We start from the raw sequence: 15,411 nt of genomic DNA on the forward strand, positions 1-15,411 counted from the left end.
TGCAAGGATCAGTGCTTGGGCCTCAGCTATTTACAATCTATATTAATGACTTAGATGAGGGGACCAAGTAAGTTTACTGAGGATACAAAGTTAAGTGGGAAAGTAAGCTGTGAGGAGGACACAAAGAGGCTGTAAAGGGATATAGACAGGTCAAGTGAGTGGGCAAGAAAGTGGTAGATGGAATATAATGTGGAGAAATGTTAAGTTATCCACCTTGGTAGGAAAAATTGAAAAGCAGAATATTTTTTAAATGGAGAGAGACTGGGAAGTGTTGGTATGCAGAGGGACCTGGGTGTCCTTGTACACGAATCACAGAAAGTTAACATGCAGGTACAGCAAGCAATTAGAAAAGCAAATGGTATGTTAGCCTTTATTACAAAAGAATTGGAGTATAAGAGTAAATAAGTCTTACTACAATTATATAGGGCTTTGGTGAGACCATACCTGGAATACTGTGCACAGTTTTGGTCCTTACCTAAGAAAGGATATACTTGCCTTAGAGGGAGTGTAACAAAGGTTCACTAGACTGATTCCTGGGTTGAGGGGAGTGTCCTATGAGGAGAGATCGAGTACACTAGGCATATAATCCCTAGAGTTCATAAGGATGAGAGGTGATCGCATTGAAACATATAAAAAAAATTTAAACGGCTTGACATGGTGGATGCTGGGAGGATGTTCCCCCTGGCTGGGGAGTCTAGAACTAGGGTTCACAGTCTCAGAATAAGTGGTTGGCCATTTAGGACTGAGATGAGGAGAAATATCTTCACTCAAAGGGTTGTGTATCTTTGGAATTCTCCACCTCAGAGAGCTGTGGATGCTCAGTCGTTGAGTATATTCAAGACAGATCCCAGATGCTGTTTAGAGGGTGCCACGCCGTTTCCATGTCCCACTTACAGCAAGTTCCAGTACAAGATCTCATGGAAATTAAGCAGCCAAGGGCAACTCTAACGAACAGCAGGCGCCATTTGTTAACTGGCTACAGCAACTTCTGGCCCAATTAATTTTTGATTATTTCTCAATAACTTTAAATGGCGTTGAACCATTAACCCATGCGGACACAAAAATAGAATTAATTCCTATAACATGGAAACAGTAACAAGGAAAGGTTACGTGAAAGGAATCTCATGAAGGCATTACCTTTTTCTCTGTTTAGGATGCTACCTGAAGCTACACTGCCTCGAATTTTGCGATTGGAGTAATGGTGAGGCTAACCATTATAATGGAGGAAATCCGACAGCAACTTCTGGAGTCTGTACAGGTGCAGTTAAACGGGGAAATGCAGAAGTTGCAGTCAGAAATACCCCGCTCCTCCACAGGGTGCGCTGTTGCAGTCCTCGCCGATAGACTTGGCACTGAAATCACTGTAATGGCATGAACTTGGGGGTACCTGTCCACTAAGCACGCCACAAAAAAAGTTAGGGCTGGTGCATTCAGGAGTAAGTGAATTTTTAAAGGCGTGATAAATGATAATTAATGCCAAACAACTGCTCAAGCCCTGAAAGTGTAATTTTACAAGTGTGGAGTCTCATCCCTTCAGTAGTGTTAGAGAGTTTAAAAAAAATGTTTTTACTCTTTCAGTCTGTCTCTTTTATCTCTCTTCCTTAATCCCATCTGTCCTTCCCAATCTTTATTTCACTTTCTGTACATGATTTAAATCTAATTTATACTTGTCGGTTTAGTCTCTACGTGCCTCAGTGAGGATTCTTCAATCTGATTGGTTGAAGAGCCTTGTTGCTTGCACTGCTCACAGACGCCACAGATCCCCTGTACATGGATCAGACACCCAATTAGTGCAAATCTACGCTGAGAAGTACACAAAAACTCTGGGCAGCTGTCAGCAAGGTGAACAGCGAGTGTTCCTTCGCCGTTGACAGCAAAATCTGGGCCCACGAGATCACAACTGTGACTCACATATCAGACGTTACACAGAAATACCCCGCTCCTTCACAGGGTGCGCTGTTACAGTCCTCGCCGATAGACTTGGCACTGAAACGAGCGGCGGCGGCCCTGAGGGAGCAGACCGAGGCTTGAGAGCGGGGATAAAAGCAGCAGCAGACCTGCAACAAGAGAAAACTGCAGTGTGACGTCACAGGTAAGTGATTGGTAGTGACTGTGGGCCAAGTTTTAAGTTAACATATAGCATACAACTAAATTTTAAAAACGAAACTTAATTTAATTAATTTAATAAACTAAACAAGGTAAATAATTTGATTAACACTAAGCTAATTAATTAAATAAATAAAATAATGGGAGAACAGGAGATGTGTTGCTGCTGCAGCAATATGTGGGAGCTTGTGGACATTTTTGTCCAGGGCGACTACATCTGCGCTAAGTGTCTGCGGTTCGAGAAACTACAGCTCCGAGTTGAGGAGCTGGAGTTCGAGCTGCAGACATTGCGGCACATCAGGGAGGGAGAAAGTTACTTGGACCTTTTGCTCCAGAAGGCAGCCACACCCCTTAGATTAAATACTTCAAAATTGACACGTGGTCAGGGACAAGAGGGGTGACTGCGAGTAAGGCAGGTACAGGGATCCAGGAGGTAGTATTGCAGGAGCCCCAGTCCTTGCACTTGTCCAATAGATTCGAGGTTCTTGCAACACTTGTGGACAAGTGCAGGGACTGCAGGGAGGATGAGCAAACTGACCACGGCACCGTGGTACAGGAAGCCATTCAAGTGGGGGGAGTAAAAAGGAAGGTGGTTGTAGCAGGCGACAGTATAGTTAGGGGGATAGACACTGTTCTCTGCAGCCAGGAGCATGAGTCCCAAAGGCTATGTTGCCTACCCCAGTGCCAGGGTAAAGGACATCTCCTCCGGGCTGGAGAAGAACTTGGAGTGGGAGGGGAAGGATCCAGTTGTCGTGGTCCACGTAGGTACCAACGACATAGGTAGGACTAAGAAAAAGGTTCTGTTGAGAGTGTTTGAGCAGCTAGGGATTAAATTAAAAAGCAAAACCACAAAGTTAATAATCTCTGGATTATTACTTGAGCCATGAGCAAATTGGCATAGGGTCAATAGGATCAGGGAGATGAATGCGTGGCTCAAAGATTGGTGTGGGAAAAGTGGGTTTCCATTTGTGGGGCACTGGCACCAGTGCTGGGGAAAGAGAGAGCTGTTCCGTTGGGACTACACCTAAACCATGCTGGACCAGAGTTCTAGCAAATCGAATAACTAGGGAGGTAGATAAGGCTTTAAACTAAATAAGGGAGGGGGGGGCGAAGGGTCCCGGTGGAGAGAAATCTAGAATGCTAAAGAGAAAAGACAAGGAAGCAGTGCAGGAAAGTGATTGGGGTAAAGATAAACAGATTGTGTCTGGAAGGGACAGAGCGTACGAACAAAAGAGTGCACTAACAAATCGGGTCCGGGTAAGAAAAAATGGTAATAAGACAAATAGGGCCATAGTACAAATAAATGTTAAAAAGACAAATCTAAAGGCACTGTATCTGAATGCATGAAGCATTCGTAATAAGGTAGACGAATTAACAGCGCAATTAGATGTAAAAGGATACGATATAATTGCGATTACGGAGACATGGCTGCAGGGTGAGCAAGGCTGGGAGCTGAATATCCAAGGGTATTCGATATTTAGGAATTACAGGCAAAAAGGAAAAGGAGGTGGGGTGGCGTTGTTAGTAAAGGATGAAATCAGAGCAGTAGTGAGAAAAGATATTGGCTCAGAAAATCAAGATGTAGAATCAGTCTGGGTGGAGCTAAGAAGCACCAAGGGACAGAAAACATTGGTGGGAGTTGTCTATAGGCCTCCAAACAGTCGTGGTAATGTAGGGGACAACATCAAACAGGAAATTAGAGTTGCATGTAACAAGGGTACTACAGTAATCATGGGTGACTTTAATCTACATATAGACTGGCCAAACCAAATTAGCAATAATACTGTGGAGGATAAAGTCCTGGAGTGTGTACGAAATGGTTTTTTAGACCAGTACGTTGAGGAGCCAACTAGGGAACAGGCGATCCTAGATTGGGTATTGTGCAATGAGAAGGGGTTAATTGTTGTGCGGGTCCTTTAGGGAAGAGTGACCATAACATGATAGAATTCTTCATTAAGATGGAAAGTGAAGTCGTTCAATCTGAAACTAAGGTCCTAAATCTAAACAAAGGAAACTACAAAGGTATGAGGAGTGAGTTGGCTATGCTAGAGTGGGGAGCTTCATTAAAAGTCATGATGGTGGATAGGCAATGGCTAACATTTAAGGAAGAAATGCATGAATTGCAACAGTTATACATTCCTTTCTGGCGCAAAAACACAAAAAGAAAAGCGGCCCAACCATGGCTAACAAAAGAAATTAAGGATATTATTAGATCCAAAGATAAAGTTACCAGAAAAAGTAGCAAGTCTGAGGATTGGGAGCAGTTTAGAATTCAGCAAAAAAGGAGATCGATTAAGAGGGGAAAAATAGAGTATGAGAGTAAAATTTCAAGGAACATACAAGCGGATTGTAAAAGCTTCTACAAGTATGTAAAAAGAAAAAGATTAGTGAAGACAAATGTAGGTCCCTTACAGTCAGAAACGGGATAATTTATAATGCGTACAAGGAAATGGCAGAGCAATTAAACAAATACTTTGGTTCTGTCTTCACGGAAGAGGACACAAATAACTTCCCAGAAATGCTAGGGAACCAAGGGTCTAGTGAGAAGGAAGAATTAAAGGAAACTAGTATTAGTAAAAAAAAGTGCTGGAGAAATTAATGGGACTGAAAGCTGATAAATCCCCAGGGCCTGATAATCTGCATCCCAGAGTACTAAAAGAGGTAGCCATGGAAATAGTGGATGCACTGGTTGTCATCTTCCAAAATTCGATAGATTATGGAACAGTTCCTGTAGATTGGAGGGTGGCAAATGTAACCCCACTATTTAAAAAAGGAGGGAGAGAAAACTGGGAACTACAGACCAGTTAGCCTAACATTAGTAGGAAAAATGCTAGAGTCTATTATAAAGAATGTGATAACAGGACACTTGGAAAATATCAACGGGATTAGACAAAGTCAACATTGATTTATGAAAGGGAAATCATGCTTGGCAAACCTACTGGAGATTTTTGAGGGTGTAACTGGTAGATTAGCTAAGGGAGAACCAGTGGATGTGGTGTATTTGGATTTTCAGAATGCCTTTGATAAAGTCCCACATAAGCGATTAGTGTGAAAAATTAAAGGACATGGGATTGGGGGTAATTTACTGGCATGGATTGAAAATTGGTTAACAGACAGGAAACAGAGAGTAGGAATAAATGGGTCTTTTTCGGGGTGGCAGGCGGTGACTAGTGAGGTACCGCAGGGATCAGTGCTTGGGTCCCAGCTATTCACAATATATATCAGTGATTTGGATGAGGGAACCAAATGTAATATTTTCAAGTTTGCTGACGACATGAAACTGGGTGGGATTGTGAGTTGTGAGGAGGATGCAAAGAGGCTTCAAGGAGATTGAGACAAGTTGAGTGAGTGGGCAAATACATGGCAGATGCAGTATAATGTGGATAAATGTGAAGTTATCCACTTTGGTAGGAAAAACAGAAAGGCAGAGTATTATTTAAATGGTGATAGATTGGGAAATGTTGATGTACAAAAGGGACCTGGGTGTCCTTGTACACCAGTCACTGAAAGCAAACATGCAGGTGCAGCAAGCAGTTAGGAAGGCAAATGGTATGTTGGCCTTCATTGCAAGAGGATTTGAGTACAGGAGCAAGGATGTCTTACTACAGTTATACAGGGCCTTGGTGAGACCACACCTGGAGTACTGTGTGCAGTTTTGATCTCCTTACCTAAGAAAGGATATACTTGCCATAGAGGGAGTGCAGTGAAGGTTTACCAGACTGATTCCTGGGATGGCAGGACTGTCGTATGAGGAGAGATTGGGTCGACTAGGCCTGTATTCACTAGAGTTTAGAAGAATGAGAGGGGATCTCATTGAAACGTATAAAATTCTGACAGGGCTAGGCAGACTTGATGCAGGAAGGATGTTTCCCCTGGCTGGGGGGTCTAGGACGAGGGGTCACAGTCTCAGGATACGGGGTAGGACATTTAGGACAGAGAGGAGGAGAAATTTCTTCACTCAGAGGGTGGTGAACCTGTGGAATTCTCTACCACAGAAGGCTGTGGAGGCCAAGTCACTGAATATATTTAAGAAGGAGATAGATAGATTTCTAGACACAAAAGGCATCAAGGGGTATGGGGAGAGAGCGGGAATATGGTATTGAGATAGAGGATCAGCCATGATCATATTGAATGGCAGAGCAGCCTCAAAGGGCCAAATGGCCGACTCCTGCTCCTATTTTTCTATGTTTCTATATCCATATATACAGATATTTTTCCTTCCACTGAAAACTAGTTTTAGAAACTAGATATACAATGTTTTAAAAAATAACATTTCACTGCTATTATTTAATAGGCTACAATACAATCATTGAAAATTACTACATTAGTAACAATTAAAGTAATTCGTACCAGGTGCAAAAAAGACAAGATACAGGATAAGACCCAGTAACACAGTCCAAGAATATTTTGTGGGGCAGAAGTTGTATGCCCAAGATAATCCTTCTTTCTTAAACTGTGACTCATTGCTGCACCTACAAGAAATAATGGAGATTATTGTAATGGATATTAACATTCACAAAATAACTCCAATATGATGAAATCTCAAACTTGAAAAATATATTTTCTTGTTCATTTATGTTGAAATTAATCACACAGGAGGAGCCAGGAAGATTCAGAAAGATGATCTAAATCAGAATGAACTTCAAATGCATTGTATCAGCTGAGACTGAACTAGGCAGTGGACTATCCAGCAGAGAAAGATGACATCAGTCTGTCAGGAGTCTGTCTATGTAGGAAAATATATTTTATGGCAACCGATATTAATGCAAATCCTTCCATTACAAAGATATGTCTTCCATAGAATTGCATTCCATGCATCAACAGTGTCAGCTGTGACTCAACGAGTAGCAGTCTCGCTTCTGAGCCAGAAAGTTCAAGTCCCACTCCAGAGACTTGGGCACAAAAATCTAGGCTGACACTCCAGTGCAGTACTGAGGGAGTCGGAGGTGCCGTCTTTCGGATGTAGACGTCTGTCCTCTCAGGTGGACGTAAAAGATCCTACGCCAATATTTCGAAGGAGAGCAGGGGAGTTATCCCCGGTGTCGTAGGCAATATTTATCTCTCAATCAACATCACAAACAGATTATCTGGTCATTATCACATTGCTGTTTGAGAGAGCTTGCTGTGCACAAATTGGCTGCCGCGTTTCCTACATTACAATAGTGACTACAGTTCAAAAAGTACTTCATTGGCTGTAAGCCACTTTGGGACGTCCGGTGGTCATGACAGGCACTATATAAATACAAGTCTATCTTTCTTTCAAAGCAAAAGAAATACTATCAAATGCTATAGTTCACAGAAGTAACACACTCAATAATCAGTACTTATGTTTCAGAAAATTTTCTTTCATTATAATCTTCTAAATTAATTATCTGAAGTCCTCAGACTTGCCTTGTTGTCATGTACCATTTGGAAAGATTATATTCAGTAGCTATTTGTAAGCATTACCCTGTATCTTTCTGAATTATTATCTCTAGCACATTCACAGCTGGTAACAGTGCATTTACTCATTTACTAAAAGTGCTTTTTTGACAAACAGGGGAAACTGTTTTCATATACCCAACATCCTTTTAATATTATGTTACAAATTAATTAAGTGGCAGCTGGTATTTCACTCACGTTAAACAGCCATCTACAATGGGATGTTTCTGCCATATAAAATTTCTCATTCAGCAATTTCCTATATGTTTGCATCCATTAAACCTTCCGATTATTTTATATATAAATTGTTCAGTGGGAATGCAACATTCCATTTCAAAATGCCCCAAGTCAGGCTCCATCTATGGCTAAATAATTCTGTGTAAACATTTAGCTGAAGATACTCGTCATGCTGTAGGTGGCACTGTAATAGGGTTTTTCAATGTTAAATTCCAACAAATACAACAACGTATGAAAGTTAATTCCAAAAAAAAACAATTAAGAGTTTGTGTGTAGTTACAGGCTCTGGCCAAGTTTCAGAGCAGCAACCTGGGATTTTGAAATGGCAACCACATTTCTATGGATCAGTAAGGGAAGGGAAGAATTTAAGTTTATAAATTCATGTCAAAATAAGTTAGTCAGTTATAGCTCTCCTGCACTTAATCCTACATAACCCCACAGGTACCTTCTTCCCCATGTTCTTTTTAAATCTGAAACCAGTGAGCAGCACATCAGCTCTTGAAACGTTCTCCTGCTCCTCGTCACCCACCCATGCAGCATCAGTTCAGGCCTTTCCATCCCCTCCCCACTGAACAGGGGAAATTGATTCTGGCCCATGCTACTCCTCCCATTGAGCAAAGAAATAGTTGCCAACTGATTCAGTCCAGTTTCTCCCTCACCCACAATCCTCCCCTCCTTCCCCATCATCCTAATCTCACTCTCTCCTCTCTATCATCCCTTCTGGGTCTATGTATCCCTGGACTCTAATCTGGCTTCAACTCCCTGCGTGCATTGCCAAAGGAGATTGATTCTCACGTGCTAAGAATGTACAACTCCAGGAATGGAGAGATAATCAACTGTAGAGTGACAAAAGCTCTACTTATTAAACCATGCCGATCAATTGAGATCATAAACCAATCAGTTCCTGGCAATTGATTCCACAATGCACAAAGCAGCCATGTTGATTTTTCTTAATACAGTATTATTTTCTGCCTCACCCCACAATTTCTCCCCTAATTTGGATTTTAAAAATATTTTAAGTCAGATAATAACACTAAAGGCTGTGCCTGCTACTACAGCTACAAAGGTGGCACGCTAACTATTTATTTGACAATGCTGAAAATAATCTTTAAACACTTAGGGCTAGAATTTTGTCAATGGGGAGCTTTTGGAGGTGGGACTTCCACTTGTCGGGTTTTAGTCCCGCCTCCATCGACTTGTGGCCAACCCACGCTATTTTCCCTTGATTGGCTAATTAAGGGAAAACCGGTTACATGTGACAGATGAAATGTCATCGTTTGTCAGCTCTGTGAAGCTGTCAAACACTGACAATCTGTCTAAGTTGAGTCTTTACTCAAGACTCAATTAGAAAGCCTTCCTGAGCAGAAAGCAGAAGGCTGCAGCTTTTGACAGTTCAGCAGTCATTCTGCTTTCTGTGCCAGTGAGCTGAGGGACTCCCGAGACCTGAAGGGAGGAAGCCTGCAGGAAGTAAAGGTAAGTAAATTGTATTAAAACACTTTACAGACACCTCACACACTTACCTCTGCACGCATGCACCCATCACTCACCTGCACACCGGACATCTCGGCCCCGCAGACCGACGGCGCGCCTCGCTGACCCTGATGAGGTTCGGAGCCGTCAGGAAGCCCACACTTCAGGGCTCAAAATAGGGATTAGCCAAAAAACTGCCTGTTAAACTACCTGTTAACAGGCAGTTAATTGGCACTAATCCCCTTCCCGGCGCGGGCCAGGTACCCGCCTTCTGGGAAAATGGCATGGAGGCGGGTTGGGGGCAGGATGGGTACCCGCCCCCAGATTTTGCTATTTTCCTGGCAGTCCCGCCTCCAAACCCACCTCCCCAGGGCTGGCAAAATCGCCCCCTTAGACGCAGAATTGTGTAAAAGGGTTTGCCTGTCAATGGGATGTGTTCCATATTTGGCCTTGAATAGGCATTGCGAACAAACATTAATTTTCCCCAAATTCATTAAACAACATCAACAATGATGGATCACGTCGGGAAAGCAAGATTGTCTGAAGCTAATGATATGCTGGCTTATAAGGAAGTGGAAGGTTCAGCCTGATTTTAAGTGAATTGACTTCAAAATGTTTGGCTATATATGACCTTTAATGGCCATAGAATGGGTGCAAGTTTGAGAGCCTTCGGTTGATTGGAGTTTACAGTCTTATGCCAGCCATAAACTATATCCAGCTACTCACAGAGAAGCTCAAATCAGGTATTCATTCTCTGGTGAACCATGTGCATCATAACACAACTGCTGTACGGGGTAAAAGATAGAAGATTTTATGAAAGCTGAAGTGCAACTCTGCTACGTGCATGCAGTTGAAGTTGAAGTACAACAGCAAGCCTCACCGTTTTCCTCATTCCATTCTAAAGTTGCCCGAAGGGTCCAACTGCAAAGGTGAATATGAACAAGCCCAATATGACAGGGGTCATAAATACAGCGAGGATCAAGCTATTGGCATGAATGATCCATTTCTGTAGGGACTTTCAGTGGCTGGAATAATTTCTACAAAATTTCACTCTCACTTTAGTAATTCTGGACACTTCTCAGGAGCTTCAATATGCTGTAAAGGGAGCAGCTAAGATTTAAAGCTCTATGTTATGATTTTGATGGTTCTTAGCTCTTTTAAACACCCCCATTTTTCAGTTACCGTGAGTAACTTAGGTGGAATGGAAGGATAGACAAGCATCTGACTGTTGTCACTCAGTCTGTCAGAGATTAGTCACTACCAGAATGTGCAGAATTTGAAGGATGCCTGCAAAAAGCATGCTATGCAGAACTAACAAGACAGGAATTATGAAACAGTTTGACCTTAGACTTGCATCAGTTTCTCTCCCTCCTCCCAAGTTTTCTTAGTTTCCAAATAGAGTTACTTTATTCTATGAAGGTAAATTGTACTCCGAGTATCCATCCTGGGATATGTAAGAGTGAATCCAAAATCACAAAATGCCTTCTGGACTGTAAAGCCTTTTTTTGATGAGGGGAGAAAAATGGTTGTGCTTTTGGAGATTGGTACCAAGAACCACTGGTTCACCTTGGAGGTGAATTATTTGAGGCACAAATACTCTTCTTGTTCCAGAACACAATTCTGTTTTTTATCCATTAGGGCAATCCTAGAAGACCCAAAAATTAGAGGACTCTCGCTAATATCAGTCACCATTAAGGTGGATCCTTAGGTCACCATAGTGTACACAAACCATATGTTTCAGAGGCCTGCACTGTAATCAAGATGAAACGGGCTAGATTTTATTCTCCTGAGGCATAAATATCATATGGCTCAGGGTAAACTCAATTACATTGTTTGTCAAAGAGGATTTTGATCAAATGCCTACACGAGCCCTTCAGTAAGAAGCTTGAAATTATAGGGGGGAGAAATTCTGTACCTTAGTGCCTCCAGTTAGCGCCTGGCGGGGACGCCAACGGGGAGCTGAGGCAGTAGTGCCATGGCGAGGCGAATCCAGCAGCGTACGCCAAATTCGCCCCCATAGCACCGCTGCTACGAGTTAGCGCCGGGGACTTCATCACTAGGCAGATCGTGATGTCAGTGAGCGAGCAACGCTCACTGGGCGCCCAATCTGCAAAATTGATTATCGCCCTCTGCCTTAGCGCCTCGCCCCGACAGTGATAGGGAGAGGAGGTGTGAAGTAGTTGTTAGCCGGCTCCAGGGGTGCTACTTAAAGGGATCATGAGTAATGAGTTGCAGCTCTCAGGTTAGTGTTGTTTCACTGCTTCCTTGTCAGTTTGATATTGTGCAACAGTTTAATTCAGTCATTTAAAGGTTGTTTAGTCTCCGGAGTGTTGTGGCTACTAAAAATTAGTTACATTTATTCTCACAACATAGCAAAGTGGTACACTTCGTTACATTAATGGGGGCTGTACTGGCAGTCAACCTCGCCCTCCAGGATCTACAGCGGAGGGAGCGCAGGCAGCGAGAAAGATTGGAACATTTGGCCAGAGGGAGGTGGTGGGCCATGAGGGCTCTCAACAGGAGGCGATACCCTCCAAGGGTATTCAGACAGCACTTCTCCTACCTTCAATTAAGCGAGGAGCAGTGTATTAGAAGGCTCCGCTTCACCAAGGAGGCGGTCACAGAACTCTGCCACCTCCTGCAACCAGACCTCAAGCCTCAGATCAGGACGACCACGGCTCTCTCAGTGGCAGTTAAGGTCACCGTCACCCTCAATTTCTTCGCCAGCTGATCCTTCCAGTCTGCAACAGGAGATATAGCTAAGATCTCGTAGTTCGCCGTCCATTGCTGCATCCAGGTCACAGAGGCTCTCTACAGTAGGAGAAGGGACTACATTTCCTTCCACATCACCAGAGAGAAGCAGGATGAGCGTACATGTGGCTTTGCCAGGATAGCGGGATTCCCCATGGTTCTGGGCACCATTGACTGCAACCATGTGGCTTTGTGGGCACCGCATAACAATCCTGACATCTTCTGTGACCACAAAGGCTACCACTCACTTAATGTGCAGTTGGTGTGCGACCACACACAGCGAATTCTCAGTGTGAATGCCCACTATCCTGGCAGCAGCCACGATGCCTTCATTTTACACCAGACCGGTGTGCCAGCACTCTTCCAGCCACCACATCAAGCTCACAACTGGCTGGTCGGAGACAAGGACTATCCGCTCTCCACCTGGCTCATGACTCCCCTCTGCAACCCCAACACTCCTACCCAGCACTCATATGAGAGCCATGCCACCACCAGGAACATCATCGAGCAGACCATCGGGGTACTCAAGCAACAGTTCCGCTGCCTTCACCACTCGAGAGGAGCCCTCCAGTACTCGCTAGAGCAGGTGTCCCATTTCATCGTCTGCTGCATGCTTCACAATTTGGCCATCATGAGGACCAGCTCTTGCCACCAGGGATTGCGGGACCACTTCAGGAAGAGGGAGGAGGAAGAGGAAGAGGAGCGAGGAAAGAGGCAGCCACTCAATCGGCCTTCCGGAAGGACGGTCCATGGCCGCGTTTTCATACTGCAGTTTCAATAAGTTAAACACCAGGTCCTCGTTGCTCACCACATCCCCATCATTCCATCCCTGTCGCAGGCCATTTCACAGCGCCAAGCTGAAATGAGGCACACCACAAAATAATCCAAACTGAATTAATAAAGTTATCAGTAATCAGTTAACACATATTTACAACAATATTAACTATTCACCCATGTGCAATCTCATTACAGTGCCTTTGCATACTCTAGTGCTCCTACGATGTGTTGGCCCCACATTGGCTGCAGCAGGGCTGGTGGAAGGCTGCTGAGTTTCTGTGCAGGAGACTTCAGATGGCCTTGCAGGACGCCCTCGACCAGCTCTGGGCCTGGAAGGCCCGGCTGTAGACTGCACCACCTCAGCATCGGCAGCAGCAGTCTGGGCTGGCTGGATGACAGGCAGCGACAAGGGCAATGGCGAAGTGCCAGCGCTGGGAGCAGGAATGCTCCACTGGCCCATAGCCACTCCCCCCAGGGCAGCACCTCAGCATCTCTAGCAATCTGTTGCAACACAGATTGCTGGCCTGCTGCGACACTGTGAAAGCCCTGGTCAATGGTGGTAGACCCAGTCATAATGGCAGCAGTCAGAGCTTGCATGGCATCAAGCTGAGACTGCACGAGCGCAGTCTGAGATTGAATGGCACCAAGCATAGACTGCAGTACAGCACTCAGACGTTGCGTCGCTTCCGCCTGTGCTGCAATGGAAGCTGCCAGATCCCCCAATCACACGCGGCATCAAGTCTGGGTCGCCACGGTCTCTCTGGGAGTCGACCACCTTTCCAGACTGGAAATGATGGGCTCCACGGTGTGCGCAGAGCTTTGTGCAATGTTGGAGGCAGACTCCTCCACGCTCCTTACCATTGCTGACAGGCTCTCGGGCACCCTTGCCATTGCACCGTGTGCATACCCATCACCCTTCTTCTAAAGGCCTCCCATCAAGGCCCTCATCTGAGTCCTGTGCAGCAGAACTCGCCCTGCGGGGAGCTGGTCCCCGACCTACCCTTTCCCCTTGGACTTGCTGCAGTCCACTCGTCCCTGGTGCCTCAGCCTGTGCAGATCCCGCTACTATACTAGCCTCTAAAGAACGCGTAGTGCCAGTATCTGAGCTGGTGCCTGCGGGTGAGACATGCAGTGACGCGGTGTGTTCTTCCTCCTCCTCCTCTTCTCCCGCCTCGCTCTCAACGGTGCCCTCAGGGGCAGGCTGCTCAGGTGCTTGCTCATTATCTGAAAGCATAAAGGCACAAGAGTTGGGTTAAGGTGAGGTTGGGGGAGCAGGAAGGGAGAAATGCATGCATACAGCATGATTAGCTGGAAAGTGCGAAAGAAAGAAACAGAAGCAGGAGTAGGCCAATCGGCCCCTCGAGCCTGCTCCGCCGTTCAATAAGATTATGGCTGATCCAATCTTGGCCTCAACACCACTTGCCCGCTCTCTCCCCATACCCCTCGACTCCCTGTAGTTCAAATGTCTGTCAATCTCCGCCTTGAATATATTCAATGACTCCGCCTCCACAGCTCTCTGGGGTAGAGAATTCCAAAGATTCACGACCCTCAGAGAAGAAATTCCTCCTCATCTCCGTCTTAAATGGGCGACCCCTTATTCTGGAGCTATGCCCCCCTAGTTCTAGATACCCCCACTAGGGGAAACGTCCTCTCAGCATCCACCCTGTCAATCCCCCTCAGAATCAATAAGATCACCTCTCCTTCTTCTAAACTCCAATGAGTATAGGCCCAAGCTGCTCAATCCTTCGTCATACGGCAACCCTTTCATCCCAAGAATCAACCTAGTGAACCTTCTCTGCACTGCCTCCAATGCAAGTATATTCTTCCTTAAATATGGAGACTAAAACTGTACGCAGTACTCTAGGTGCGGTCTCACCAGCGCTCTGTAAAGTTGCATCAAAACTTCCCTACTTTTATACTCCATACCCCTTGCAATAAAGGCCAACATTCCATTAGCCTTCCTAGTTACTTGCTGTACCTGCATGCTAACTTTTTGTGTTTCATGTACTAGGACCCCCAGATCCCTTTGCACTGCAGCATTCTGTAGTCTCACTCCATTTAAATAATAATTAGCTTTTTGATTCTTCCTTCCAAAGTGGATAACCTCACATTTTCCCACATTATACTCCATCTGCCAAATTTTTGCCCACTCACTTAACCTATTTATATCCCTTTGCAGACTCTTTGGGCTTGATTTTGATACTGGGGCGGGCTGGGGTCGTGTAATCCGCATTTCGTGTTAGCCACCCGATTCTAAATCGATGTGGGAAAATGATGCCATTTTATCTTAATTGGCCAATTGAGTTCCAATGTGTGGGAACCCATGGCCAATGAGTTTTTCCAGTCTGAAAGTCGCCTCCGATGACATCATCATTGCTGCTGCATTTAAGGTCTGCAACAAGCCTTGCTTCTTCTGCAGACGGCCAAGCTTTTGCCCTTGCATGCTAGGGGCACCTGCAGGAAGAATGGCCAGCCAGAGACCTTGGTCTGCACCCCACTTTGATGATGTTGCCCTGTAGGCTTTAGTAGAGGAAGCAAAAGCAAATAAAGAGGTGCTCTTCCCTTCTTCAGGGAGGAAGAAGCCTCCCCAGCAAACCAAGGCTGTGTGGATCCAGGTGGCAGAGGAGGTCAACTCTTTGTCAATAACCC

At 44.9% G+C, this 15,411-nt stretch overlaps 1 protein-coding gene across 2 annotated transcripts in view; it reads right to left on the reverse strand.

Moving 5' to 3' along the window:
* The window catches only part of LOC147105623 (proton myo-inositol cotransporter-like), a 227,407-nt gene that overhangs the window by 3,223 nt on the left and 208,773 nt on the right, over positions 1 to 15,411 (reverse strand). For both annotated transcript variants that reach the window (XR_015081535.1, XM_086010171.1), the window contains exon 8: positions 6,457 to 6,578. Coding sequence is in view for 1 of the 2 variants with exons in the window: in XM_086010171.1 (XP_085866297.1) it covers positions 6,457 to 6,578 (122 nt within the window). In the remaining variant the exon portion in view is untranslated. The remainder of the gene's footprint in view (positions 1 to 6,456; positions 6,579 to 15,411) is intronic.

Source organism: Somniosus microcephalus, chromosome 17, assembly GCF_052327205.1.
Source record: "Somniosus microcephalus isolate GS21.2 chromosome 17, FLI_Smic_1.0, whole genome shotgun sequence".
NCBI lineage: Eukaryota > Metazoa > Chordata > Chondrichthyes > Squaliformes > Somniosidae > Somniosus > Somniosus microcephalus.